Source organism: Plectropomus leopardus, chromosome 7 (assembly GCF_026936395.1).
Source record: "Plectropomus leopardus strain MGB_pleo_1.0 chromosome 7, ASM2693639v1, whole genome shotgun sequence".
Classification (NCBI taxonomy): Eukaryota; Metazoa; Chordata; class Actinopteri; order Perciformes; family Serranidae; genus Plectropomus; species Plectropomus leopardus.
This window is the reverse complement of record NC_142182.1, coordinates 26,807,608-26,820,434: the sequence shown is the minus strand read 5'-3', so window position 1 is coordinate 26,820,434 and position 12,827 is coordinate 26,807,608. Positions and strand designations below refer to the sequence as shown.

At 39.0% G+C, this 12,827-nt stretch overlaps 1 protein-coding gene across 3 annotated transcripts in view; it reads left to right on the top strand.

The window, feature by feature from the left end:
* LOC121949683 (DENN domain-containing protein 2A) overlaps positions 1-12,171 on the top strand; it is a 46,538-nt gene extending 34,367 nt beyond the window's left edge. For all 3 annotated transcript variants that reach the window (XM_088080339.1, XM_088080338.1, XM_042495409.2), the window contains 13 exons: positions 395-445; positions 710-897; positions 1,638-1,747; positions 2,466-2,535; positions 2,826-2,903; positions 5,137-5,277; positions 5,435-5,583; positions 7,215-7,392; positions 7,503-7,544; positions 7,693-7,798; positions 9,193-9,480; positions 10,716-10,802; positions 11,034-12,171. In XM_088080339.1, the coding sequence (XP_087936465.1) occupies positions 395-445; positions 710-897; positions 1,638-1,747; positions 2,466-2,535; positions 2,826-2,903; positions 5,137-5,277; positions 5,435-5,583; positions 7,215-7,392; positions 7,503-7,544; positions 7,693-7,798; positions 9,193-9,480; positions 10,716-10,802; positions 11,034-11,065 (1,520 nt within the window). In that variant the 3' untranslated portion in view covers positions 11,066-12,171. The remainder of the gene's footprint in view (positions 1-394; positions 446-709; positions 898-1,637; positions 1,748-2,465; positions 2,536-2,825; positions 2,904-5,136; positions 5,278-5,434; positions 5,584-7,214; positions 7,393-7,502; positions 7,545-7,692; positions 7,799-9,192; positions 9,481-10,715; positions 10,803-11,033) is intronic.
* The last annotated feature ends 656 nt before the right edge of the window (positions 12,172-12,827 follow it).

The window sequence follows — 12,827 nt, the reverse complement described above, 5'->3', positions numbered from 1 at the left end:
TTTGTAATGACCAAAATGTGACAAAAAAGGATTCTAACATAACTGAATCACTGAATTCAAAGTTGATTATCCATACTGTCAACACTCTACTCACTGCAGAGATGTTTCATCAAGTCACTTTTCCTACGACTCTCAGTTTGAGCAGAAGGATATTACATGTCTGTCTCCATAAAGGAAACAATCATTTTTATCCACTTAGCTTTATGGACAAACTTTCATTCTGTGGTCAGTTGAGACTGACCCATGTTTCAGACGACTCTGTGGTTTTGTGTGCTAGAGGCAGGATTGATGAAGCAATGTGAGCAAATTCCATGTGCTTCGAGTTTTCTGTGATTGTTATTTTCAGTCTGCTTTCACTGTTTTGGTTTTTCTCTCTTTCTTCTCTTTAATTTAGTGACAGATGAGAACAGTGAATCGGAAAGTGACACAGAGGAGAAACTGAAAGGTGAGAATGGGAAATAAGTATTTACACATTACAGTAGCTACACTGAGGATACTGAACAGTGAAAGTATAATGTGTACAATAATGATTCAAATTACAATTTTCACTCTTTTAATTGTTTCGCTGTATGGATCACATCAAAAATTAACACAGATGGAGCTTTCAGATTACCTCTCATGCTGGCCTCACAGTGACCTTCTTCGTGTGTGTTTTTGTGCATACATGACATGGATGTATGGGATGAAATGTGTTGTCTCTGTCCCTCAGCTCACAGTCAGCGGCTGGTGTTGGTCCAGTCAATGCTAAGGCAGACGGGGCGGTACCGGACCTTGGAGAGGGATCTGATGGAGTTGCAGGAGAGGAAACTCTTTGAATATTTCATAGTTGTTGCGCTCCATAAGACCAAGGCTGGAGTCCCGTACCTGCCAGAAGTAACACAACAGTTTCCTCTCAAGGTAAAAGGAGATAGCAGTGTTACTGAATCACTCTATTTCCAAAACGAGAAATGTAGTTAAAATAAACAAAAACACTGCTCATTGTCATTGCATACGTTATCTAAATGGATGTCTACTTTCTTTCAAAACCAACGGTAATATCTCAACCTGTGTACACTAGTTTATGAGCACCTGCTATTGAGTTTTCTGGGAAAACACAGGGAATTTTGCACTTCTGGAAAAAAGCAGCAGCAGGTTTTATGTATTAAAAAAATAGCCTGGTATAGCCTGGTAATTTTGTAATCAGTGATACTGTTTTACTATTGACCAAGGAAAGATGCTAAAAACTTCAGTATCGTCACAAAAAACAACAACAAAAAAGACAGTGATAACAGTTATTTTACAACAATGTATCCTGGCAAAGACAAAACTCCTCAAGAGTATTGCGTTCTGCTATAGTCATTGCAGGGTTCTTACTTAAGATAGTGACACTGCAGTTTTATGCTGATGAACAATGAGCATTATGAAGTAGTCTAAAAGTCTGTTTAGGTTATTGCAATTGAAAGAAAATATTTGCACTTTAAGTAGGTCATTTTGTGATTCATTATCTATTTCTTCTAGTGCGTAGTTTTTATTTTCTGTGTTAGATTTACCAAGTTCCATTTTTAGTCTTATAGCAATCTAATCTGTGAAACATGAGGACTTGAATGGCATTATGACCTATATTCATTTTCAAGTTTTGTCTCTTTTTTTTCATCCAGCTTGAGAGGAGCTTTAAGTTCATGCGGGAGGCTGAGGACCAGCTGAAGGTCATCCCTCAGTTCTGTTTCCCTGACGCCAAAGACTGGGTGCCTGTCGACAACTTCCCCAGGTTAGTCCTAGTCTGACTGCTGCCATGGCACTTAAAAAAAAAAAGTGAAACAAAACAAGGGACAGAGGAATTTCCCAGCAGAGTGTTAATAGCTGAGCTGTTGCTAATAACCACTTGTTAGAGAAGAGGCTGAAAGCCCAAAATAGAAATGACCTTCTGGCTTGTAAAGAGGGCTGTTCTTTCTTTAACGATAAGGCACTGACAGTGACAAATAATTAGAAGGAGAGACGGTGGATTTAGCACCTTACACCTGGTTTGTTATTACAAAATCACCTCTCTTTGTATGATGGTTAAAATTGGATGAATTACCCAATACCTCTAGCTTAGCCTCTCAATGTCTGTATTGTTCTGAGAAGTGATGTTGTTTGTCCTGATGGAGATGGCTAATATTTAGCTGGAGGCAAATGTTCGATGGGTGGGTCGGGGTGGGGGGGTAGTGGCACCAAACACACACCTGCATTGAACTTGCTGACACACTCGCCTGTTGAGAAGGTCGTCACCGGTCAATGAGTACCTGTCAGGTAGAGTTTAGGAGGATTTGTGTGGATATTTGCAGAGAAAGCCTGTCCTGAGGGTCTCCCCTCTCAAGTACAAAGTAGTTTGCCAAAACACAAAGTCCAGAATGAAGTTTTCTGTTTCCACAACACTCTTTTCTATTTGATTTTAACAGCTTCAGATGTTTTCCATCATGTCTGAATCTCTCTTTTTATATCCCCAGTGAGACATTCTCATTTGTCCTGACTGGTGAGGATGGAAGCCGGCGGTTTGGCTACTGTCGGAGATTACTGGTATGGTCTGAAAATGCTTCTTTCCTGCTTCTCCTAATTCTGATTTTAATATAGATAATCCCTTATATTTAAAAAATGACTGCTGCGTTTGTATTATTATGCAAGTTTCTCTTATATATTTCTTGAATTTTGTTGATAAAATGGTTCAGATTTTTCAAAGTCTTCAAAGTCTCTGTGAGACAAAGGCTTTATTTTGCTCCAGTGCTCTAATCCTGTGGTTTTACTTGGGTGAGCAGTCTTGTGACATGCCGCTGTTTTCAAGCTGTCTTTTTCTCGCTGCCTGTTCACAGCCCAGTGGTAAAGGCCGGAGGCTTCCTGAGGTCTACTGCATCGTCAGTCGCCTTGGCTGCTTCGACCTTTTCTCCAAGGTAGATATAGTGAACTCAGCATGAACACAAATTAGTGGTGGAATGAAACTTAGTACATCAACTCAAGTAATGTACTGAAGTACAAGTTTGAGATACTTGGAGGTATTTCCCTTTCCGTTCACATACAAAAACCGCTCTGTGGTCAACAAAAAACAAAATGTAGTATGCAAAATGCGCAAATCAAAAATTACAGACAGAGACTCAACAACTTTCAACAATTTAAAAGTCTTATAGAGCATTCATGATATGATAAGTTTTATATATATATATATATATATATTTATATATGTATGTGTGTATGTGTGTGTGTGTGTGTGTGTATTGCTCAGTTGTTAAAATGGAATTACATTTGATGGAGAGCACATCATGACTTGTTTAGTACTCAGAACAGAAGGATTATGACCTGCCTGTCTTGACTTGGGACTTGAGTGCAAAAACTTACTTGTAACTTACAAAACAATGACTCTCAAAACAATGGTCCCATGCCTAATTATGAGTACTTCTCGTACTTTAAGTATATCTTGATGCTAATACTTTTGTACTTGAGTAAGATTTTTAATGCAGGACTTGAAACAGAGTATTTTTAAATTGTAGCATTTCAGTTTTTACTTAAAAGTACAAACATTTATAAAGTAAACATAAATACATGTCTTGCCTCAAATTAAATTGCGTCGCACAGTAAGTGTTACACAAACACGTACATGCAACCCCCACCCACACTAAAAGAGTAGGGAGCAGTACCACCCTCAGTGCCCACAGAGCCCCACCCACTCTCTCTCCACTCTACTTTCCCACAGAGCCTCATAGTCCTGGCTCCACTACAGACGCACATGTGAACTGCAGCTGATGTGGTTACCGCAGTGGAAAAGGTTCCCTCTATTGGGCTTTAGATTTATAAGCATGTTGGCTTCTGGATGTAAATCTGGGCCATTGCTAAAATTGGGTTTGTAACAATACAGACCAAAACAGAGAGGGGTCACTTCAGTGTATCTGCTGATAAAGGAGATGGCAAATAGATTGATAGCTGCCTCTGCAATGGAAGCACTCAGTGCTCATGATGTTCTGAATATGTTTCATCTGTTTCAGATCAGCTAAAGCATAAAAGTATAATGTTAGACAGATGTGTACAGTATGGAGTGTCGAGGGGCACACATGATGGATTCAGGCTGTTAGCCATTTGTTGTATTGACTTCTGACAGTGTTTGACTGTCTCCACTGCATCATGGTAAGAATGTATAAGTTTGTTATGATAACAGCCAGTGTTGTTGAAAAATAAAAGTACAGTACTGTCTCCCAAAAGGGTTATATTAAGTTAGCTCACCCTCAATTAATTTATTATGGCACCTAAATCAGATGCCATTTTAATCGTCAGTTTACAGAGAGGAGACTGTCATCTCAATTGGACTTTTATATTCCCGAATAAAGGGAAAGAAGAAGAAGAAAGAAAATTACATAACACCATGGGTCCAGTGAGCTCTTCCAAGTAAAGTCAGGCTTCAATCATCAAATGCTGTTTGTGTGATTCCAATTTTAGTGATAAAAAAGACAGTCGACATACATCTGTTACTGTTTTTGTGGTGTTTTTCTTTTGCGGAGCCATTTTTAATGACAGCATTCTCCTCCCCATATGTTCCACCAAAACAAGTTCACCCCTGACACAATTTTGTAAGAGAATCGTTGCTGCATCCTGAGTTTTGCCCCGTCAAGGCGATTGTAATTGGTTTTAAAAATGTAAACAAACCAGCGCGCTTTTTGCCCCTGTAGCAGAATAATAACATGTGCTTCCAGACATTTCTCTAGCACTGACAAAGCACTGTGGAGGTCTCACTATGTGAGACTAGCTTTAGTATAATCTTGTAACTTATATATCAAACTGGTTAAGGTATTGCATTAATGCCATAATCATATAAAAATCCTATTACATTCATTATAATAATAATAATAATAAACTTTATTACAGACTCAATGGTCCAGATAAGAGCAAGACAATACATACAAAAGATATAAAAGACACATAGAAGTACCATACACAACATATTCACAATGCAATAAGATCACTTAAAAAAATAAATAAATAATGCAGTTATGCTCTTAGATTTGCAACACTGCCTACAATGACCTAACATACCCAAAGTTCTAAAATGGATATTCACCATTGTATAATTAAATCATATTCAGTATATCATCTAACAAATCTACAGTATACACGTCTAAATATCCCTGTGTTTTGCAGATCCTGGATGAAGTGGAAAAGAGGAGGGCTATCTCCCCAGCTCTGGTGCAGCCTTTTATGAGAGGCATAATGGAAGCTCCCTTCCCTGCTCCAGGAAGAACCATCACTGTCAAAAACTTCCTACCTGGCTCCGGGACTGAGGTGAGATGACGGTTGTGTCACTGTGGAAAATATCTAGTTTCTTGTCCCAATCTTGGAGGAAAAACTCATGTGCTCTTAAATATCATATAAATAATGTATATTAGTGTCTTAATGTTTATGTGTGCAGTGTGTACATTACTATCTCTGTTTCCTACAGGTGATAGAGCTGTGTCGACCATCAGATTCTCGTCTGGAACATGTGGACTTTGAATGTCTCTTTTCCTCCTTAAGTCTGCGTCTCCTCCTCCGAGTGTTCGCCTCTCTACTTCTGGAGCGCAGAGTCATCTTCACTGCCGACAAACTCAGGTTGGCTCCAGCAACATATTGTTACAGAGCGCAGTGGTTAGACAGATTTCCAACCTTAAAATGACATGTCTAATCTTCGCAACAAGCCTCAGTATTGTGGTGGGTGTGATCATTGCACTGTTTTAATTAATCTGTTGCAATCAGATTATTGAAAGCAGTGTTTTGATGCTGAAAAGACTAAGAGAAAAAAATGTTGAAGGATGTGACAGAGAGACCTCAAGTCGACATACAGTCTGAGGAAAAGAAGATCCTGACCGAGTGTGAGAGGAAGGAATGCTGTTATGTTATACAGTCGTCTGGGGAACAATCGCTTCTCCTCTGGAAAACTGTCAAGGATGCCAGATAGAAGGAGTTAGGCTTTAGAGCATGACTCCATAGCTAACACGTGTGCACAGTGACGTCATCACACCCACACAGTACATTTTAAACCCTAACTGTTGTGGTACTCCTAGCTCAACATGTGGGTTTTTTTTAGATTTAGGTCTCGTTGTTGTATATCTTCACATCTTGCCCATTTACTGCTGTTTTTAAGGTAGTATTAGAAGCATTTTTCACCACAGCTCATAAGCAGATCACAAGTCCTGCACATTCTCTACCGTGGAGTGGAAACTTGGCCTCGTCAATCATTTTTTTAATGAATTAACTGTGAGCAGATGCACACCCGGGAGAGATTAAGTTAACAGCATGGGGTGAGGGTGTTTGCTGCCGCTGTATAGTTTTTATAAGTGTTACATCACCCTGCCCTCAGAGATGCTTTTTAACATTCCTCTCAGGGTACCAATGGGTTTGTTGGAGGAACAGGAATGAACTTTTAACATTATGTTCCAAATTAGGAAACGGGTGGCAGGAGAGGGTGGTTTTCCTGACGGGATGATTAGCACCATCTTGTGGAGGAAACCAGACTGTTTAAAAATAACCTCAGTCTTTAGAAGCAGCTTTGCTTTTTGGAAGATTTTTCTGTCATATTTCACTATTTCTGTGAAAGACATTGAGATATCAAGTTACCTCCTGTTGTCCATTACCTCTGAAACAAGGAGCAAGAGCTACATTCAATTTTGTATCACTATCAGTCTCTTGAGCTGCTCTGCAGATGTTATTTATACTTGAATGCAGCATGTTCACCTCTGTTTTTGGGGGGTTGTTGTAGAAAGACTACCTGATGCAGAGGTGACTGCTAATGCCCAGTAATATAATGGGCAACAGTAGTGCTAGTTCGGTACACGTTATCTGCTGTATGGCAAGGTACTGATTTGTTCGTGTGTATTAAAATAGATTTCACTGTAGATTAAACTGATATAAAGCTAAAAGGAGAGAGATTTGCTGTGTGACTTTACAGTTAACATAATACGACAGATAAATAATAATATAATAAATAATGATTGACCTTAGAAACAGTCTTACTATGGGGTTCTTTTAATAGTTGCTCTGAAGTGTTAGTTTTTATCTCACAATCTTTCTCATCAGATGAGGTTTCCACAGTTGTCATGAAATTGTACATATTCAAAGTTTAGTGCTTTAAAACTACTGTTGATAACTTTTTGTCATATTTGCTGAAACTGTCACAACATCCTGACAGGGGTACGTGAGACAAGTTTATGTGCATTAACTTTTTTCTGTCTCTCTGTCCGCAGCACGTTGTCTCAGTGCTGTCATGCAGTAGTGGCTCTACTCTACCCTTTCACCTGGCAGCATACATACATCCCCGTGCTCCCACCCTCCATGTTGGATATTGTCTGCACTCCAACCCCCTTTATAGTCGGCCTTCTCTCCAGCTCTCTGCCTCGACTCAAAGAGCTGCCCATAGAAGAGGTGAGATGAGGGTTGTTTTTTTTTTTTGCGTGATCCTTGACTCCGAGCCTTTCCTCCACTGAACAATAGCTCCAGGAAATGACATCACTCTCCCTCTGCTCTTCCCTCAGGTCCTGGTGGTCGACCTCGGCAACAGTCGCTTCCTACGACAGGTAGAAATCATAGACCCATCAGGGAAACACTGAAAATCACCTCAGAGTCCTTTTACAAATGTGGCGACTCTACCAGATGCTATGTGAATACAACATGATAATTCACTAGATGTTCACTGCATTTACATCTGCGCTTTTATTTTCACAGCTGGATGATGAGGACTCCATCCTTCCCCACAAGCTGCAGGCGGCTCTCGAGCATGTGCTGGATAAGAGGAGGGAGCTGGCCTGTGAAAAAGGAGATCTGCCCAATGGTAACTCAGCACACTTATTACAGCATTTTATGCAATATGTTTAGGTTTTTATTAGAAATGCCAACTATACTAAAGGCAGTGCTATAAAATGATCAAGAATAAAGAATGGTCAACAGCATGGTCCACACTGTTCAAGAAATAGTCTTTTTTAGAACATTTTCAGGACACTTTCACTAACCTACACCAGGATCAGTTGCCATTGAATTTTTTAAACTGACATGCATTTTTTGGTTGTGCCCACTGCCTTAAAGTCCCTTTTAGGTGCCATTTAAGTACTCATAGTGTTCAGGGTATTGTCAAACATAATTTCTATATTTATATTCAGTTTAAACTTTCCATCCTCCCTAAGCAGACACCTAATATCAGCTGCCAGCTGCATTCAATAAAAATACATTTAGGACTTTTTGGACACCTACAAATGATCATATAGCAACTCATAATTTTGTGGTACATTAAAGCATTCTTCCACGTCAAACCTGGATTTTCCAGGGAAATTATTTTTTATTATTTTCCAGGATTCTTGTATATGACTGGAAAGCTAGGTTCAACAAGTTTTGTGGGTTCACAAGAGTCCTCAAAAAATAATGCTTCCCACTGTAATGTGTATTTGTAAGAGGTATCAAAAGAGCGATGAAGATCATAATGGAAACTCTGCTTTTGCTGCTATGCAGTAGTTGAAAATGTCACATCCCTAAAGTAATGTTGCAGCACAATATAATGCAACATCACATCAGCGTTTGCTATGGACACAAGAACAACAGACCTGAAAGTTTCAATTCACACTGTTACGGTCGCACTGCTTTTATGCAGCAGTTAGACAGTTTAGTTTTTCATCACTCATCCATCCGTGAATTATTTCTCAAACTTGTGGTTGGGATGCCACATGAGTTTGCTTTTTTTACAGAGTAGAATGGGATTTGATTTTATAATCTATATACATATAACAAGAGACTTACTTTAAGTTAACTGTGAGTCTTTTTACATATATAGAACAACATCATATCCCTTGTGAAACTTGAGTTATGAATGTTAGAAAACGAGCAACCATCTATCAGGAAAGCAGAGTGATGCAGTAGTAATATATCACAATATAAAATAATTTCACAAGATTTTCTTTTTGTCTTGAGAGCATGGCCTTTGGGTTTAATAAAATCCCTTGAAAACTTCTGTGATGTGTAAAAAGAGAGATGTATGAGAGAGTATCTGTGAATTTTCAGGGAGCAGGGACTTCATTTTCCTATATTCTAAGTAAGAAGTTTGACTTGAAATAGTAATTGTTTTTTTTATTGATCAGTTTTTGCAGATAAGAGATGTGTTGGTCATTCTGTTGTATTGGGCAGTACATATTCAGTGATTTAATCTCTTTTTCTGTTCTCCTCTGTACCTCCACTCAGACTCCAGCTCTCTCAGCACTGTGGTGTCAGAGGCCTTTGTACGTTTCTTTGTGGAGATGGTGGGTCACTACTCCCTCTTCATGGGTGGAGCAGAGCGAGAGGATGAGTCTGTCTCCTCCCCCACCTTGCCGAGCCCCTCTTCTTCCCCTTCCTCATCCTTTCAGCGTGACGCCTTTCGCAAAGCGGTCACATCCAAGAGCTTGAGAAGGTTCTTGGAGGTGTTCATGGAGACCCAAATGTTCACCGGCTTTATCCAGGAGAGGGAGCTGCGCAGGCAGGGCCTCAGAGGTACTGAGATTTGATTACCTGCAGTGGTGTTACAGTACAGTTTGTAACAGTTAACGTAAAAAAACTCTCATAAGGACTGTATGTGCATAAGAGAACAATTGCCTGAAAATTGACAAAACAACCTCCAATTTATTCACTTGTTCTGGAGCTTTCAACCTTATCATGTGGTCTTTGTTTGCAGCTGAATTTTGCTTAGTTGTCATTATATTGTAGATGTTCAAACCATTATACACACAACTTTTATTTGGATGAGTTTTAAAAGTGCCCACAAAAAAAGGAAAGTAAACTTAAAGGGGCCCTGCTGATTTTTCTTGGGAACAAACAAAGTTTTGTTTACGGTCAGTTGCTCACAAAACACATTGCATGCATCCTCCCGTTCTAACAAAGATTATGTGTCATAACTGTTGCAAAGCAGATTTGAAAAAATATTTTCCAGTAAAAATCTGATTCAGCATTGTTTACATCCATGTTTACTAGCTTGCAGTCTTCTTCACTGTGTGTTTGCATTGCAGCATGTGTAATCACCACCTGTTGATCAATAAAATAGTGTGGAAGGATTTGTCAGTGGGCTTAAACTTGAATAGAGCCCTTCTTGTCATTCAACCACTCAAAACCCTTTTACATTACAAAGTCTCATTTACCCATTCACACACACTGACACACACAGGTGGCCAAGGCTGCTGTTCAAGATATCACCTGCTACTCAGTTTAGACATTCACATGCACGCACACACACACACCAATGGAACAGCCATTGGGAGCAACTTGTGGTTCAGTATCTTGCCCATGCTTCAACATGCAGGCTGGAGGGGGTGGGAATCAAACTGCCAATCATCCAAAAAGTGGACAACTCATTCTTTGATGATGAGGGCCGTGTCATATAGTCAAAAGTGTAAGAGTAATTGGATCTTGAGTGGAGATTGTTGTCAATTGCTGTTTCCAAGGCTAAGAATGACCTTTAAAATGTTTGGATTTTACATTTTTATGTACTCTGGTATCCCTTTAATATGAGGTCTCAATATTAAGGTTACCTTTCTGAATATACAAAATTATATAAAGGTTATATATATATATATGCTGTTTTTTGTCATGTGAGTCTATAAAAAAAACTTCATGTTAGGGCGATTTCACACATGTCGGCATTTTGAGGAATGTTCACATTTTTTTAACCAGTGGTAGTAAGGGGTCTCTTTAAAACATTTTGATTAAAATGTAACTTGTTCTTTTATTTCCAGGTTTATTTGAGGTGAGAGCACAAGAGTACCTGGACTCACTGCCGGGGAGTGAGCAGCGAGGGGTCAACAAGTTTCTTAAGGGTCTAGGTGAGATATACTCAATCAATTGCTCAGTCAGTAAATCCACTATAAAAACTGCTGGTTCAGTTCAAGACACTTTTATAGAAGATTTGAACATTTATAGCTCATGGATAGACAGTGAGATTTGGCGGAAAAGCCTCTGGTCTTTGAGGGAGCACTCAAGCACCTGATTTCAATCAGCCAATACAAGTGCGACTGTTTTGCTTTATTTTTTAAGTTTCTTTTCCTTTTTTTCAGGAAACAAGATGAAATTCCTTTCCAAGAAATGAAGCTCACAGTCAGGACGTCATGTATCAAAGTAGGAAAAAGCGTGAAGTAGCGTGCGGTAAAAAAGGAGAGCTGGACGTGGAAGAGCGTAGAGACGGAGATGCGTCTTTGGTTAAAATAATGGAAGACTCTTGAGGTTAACTGGACTCATAGTTTGTGAACATGAGGGAATCTGGGGAAATCTAGATTTTAGCTCCCAGTTTCATTAGCCAGTCATTCCATTAGTGTTGTGAAGGGTTTACTCAGCTTGGACCAAAACGCCCTTCCAGCAAGATAAAGTAACGTCTAACAGTGTCTCCATAGACGTTTTGTTTTGCAGATTACAGTCAGTCCCTGCAGTGTTACTGTATAGCACAGCTCAGTGTAAATGTTTTTAGGAACAGTGTTCTCCATTTTTTTTGGTCACTGACCCCATCTATAAACCTGTAAGAGGGAGCGTCACTAAGAGTCCCATTTTGTACAATACCTTTCTATACATTCCAAGTATTTTCTATAGAAGCTTTTATAAATACAATAGTACAACTTCTTCATCAACAGGAGGCTTTTAAGTTAATTTATATTCTTTTTAGATAAACTTAATCTCCTTTTATTTTAAATTTCCTTCAAATGAGTGCAAAGAAATCTCCTGTAGTTTGTAAAAGGCTTTATTTAACAGAGTCTAGTCCAGACTGTAGACCACTTTGGGTTGTTGGGTATATGTACCACTGTTTTAAGTAAAGAAACTTTTATTGGATAAAGGAATGGGCACCAAAAGGAGTAAAGTATAAAGATGGGAAGGAAATCAATCTGAATACATCTCTTACTTGGGTTTGAGTGTATGCTCTGGATAGACTCGATGTTGAAGGAAGATGTGTATCTTAGTTCAGTCAGTATCAATGTGTCTCACAAAAGCAACTAGTGTTGCTTTAAACTTGATTGAAAATGGAATGAAACTATTAATAAAGTGATTTGAATTTTTGAATTAGACAAATGTCTCTTTTCATACAATGTTGTATAATGCTGTATTTTGTAAGCATGTTATAGTGATTTAATGTGAGGCCGTGTGACTTTTGCTGTTGAGTGTAAATGTGTTGTTTTACCATCATAAAATCAGTGTTTGCTGATATTACTTGCTGTAACTATGACTATTTACTACCACGAGCTACTCGTCAGACCAAGTGAGGCTGCGGCTGCAAAATCTCTGAGCGCACTGAATTGAGCCTTTGTACATGGGGCACCCACTCTACCAGGTGAGCTACTGGGTGCCCTGTTGTTTTGTAAGTCAAAGAATGTGTTATTTCTTTTTACGTTAAGTTACGAGGGCTTGCTTTAATTAAGCATTTGGAATTTACTGCCTTGACTAAAATGTTTAATTCAATTAGGCTGAGTCAAGCTCCAACAACACTAGTTTCTACATTTTTCATAATGCAACTAAACCACATCTCCATGCGGTCTTATGTCAGGCCCTAAACAATTGTGGTGTACAAGACAAAGACAAGGTTGCTCAAAGTCACAGAATACTGTTTACACAGACTAAGTATTACTCTCTGTCATTAGTAAGTTGACTCTTTAATGTAAAAATCAGTGGATTTCCTCTTCATGTGTTACCTGAGCAAGGATGCTTGAATCCCTTCCAGCTCCAGGGGGTGCTGCCTCTGCATCCTATGCCCTCTTTTATAGGTAGAGGGATTAAATAAAGTTTCCTCACAGAGAAAATAATAATCATATACGAATATAAACACAATATACAGAATGCATGTCTGCATAAGTACTTACCCTTACTAT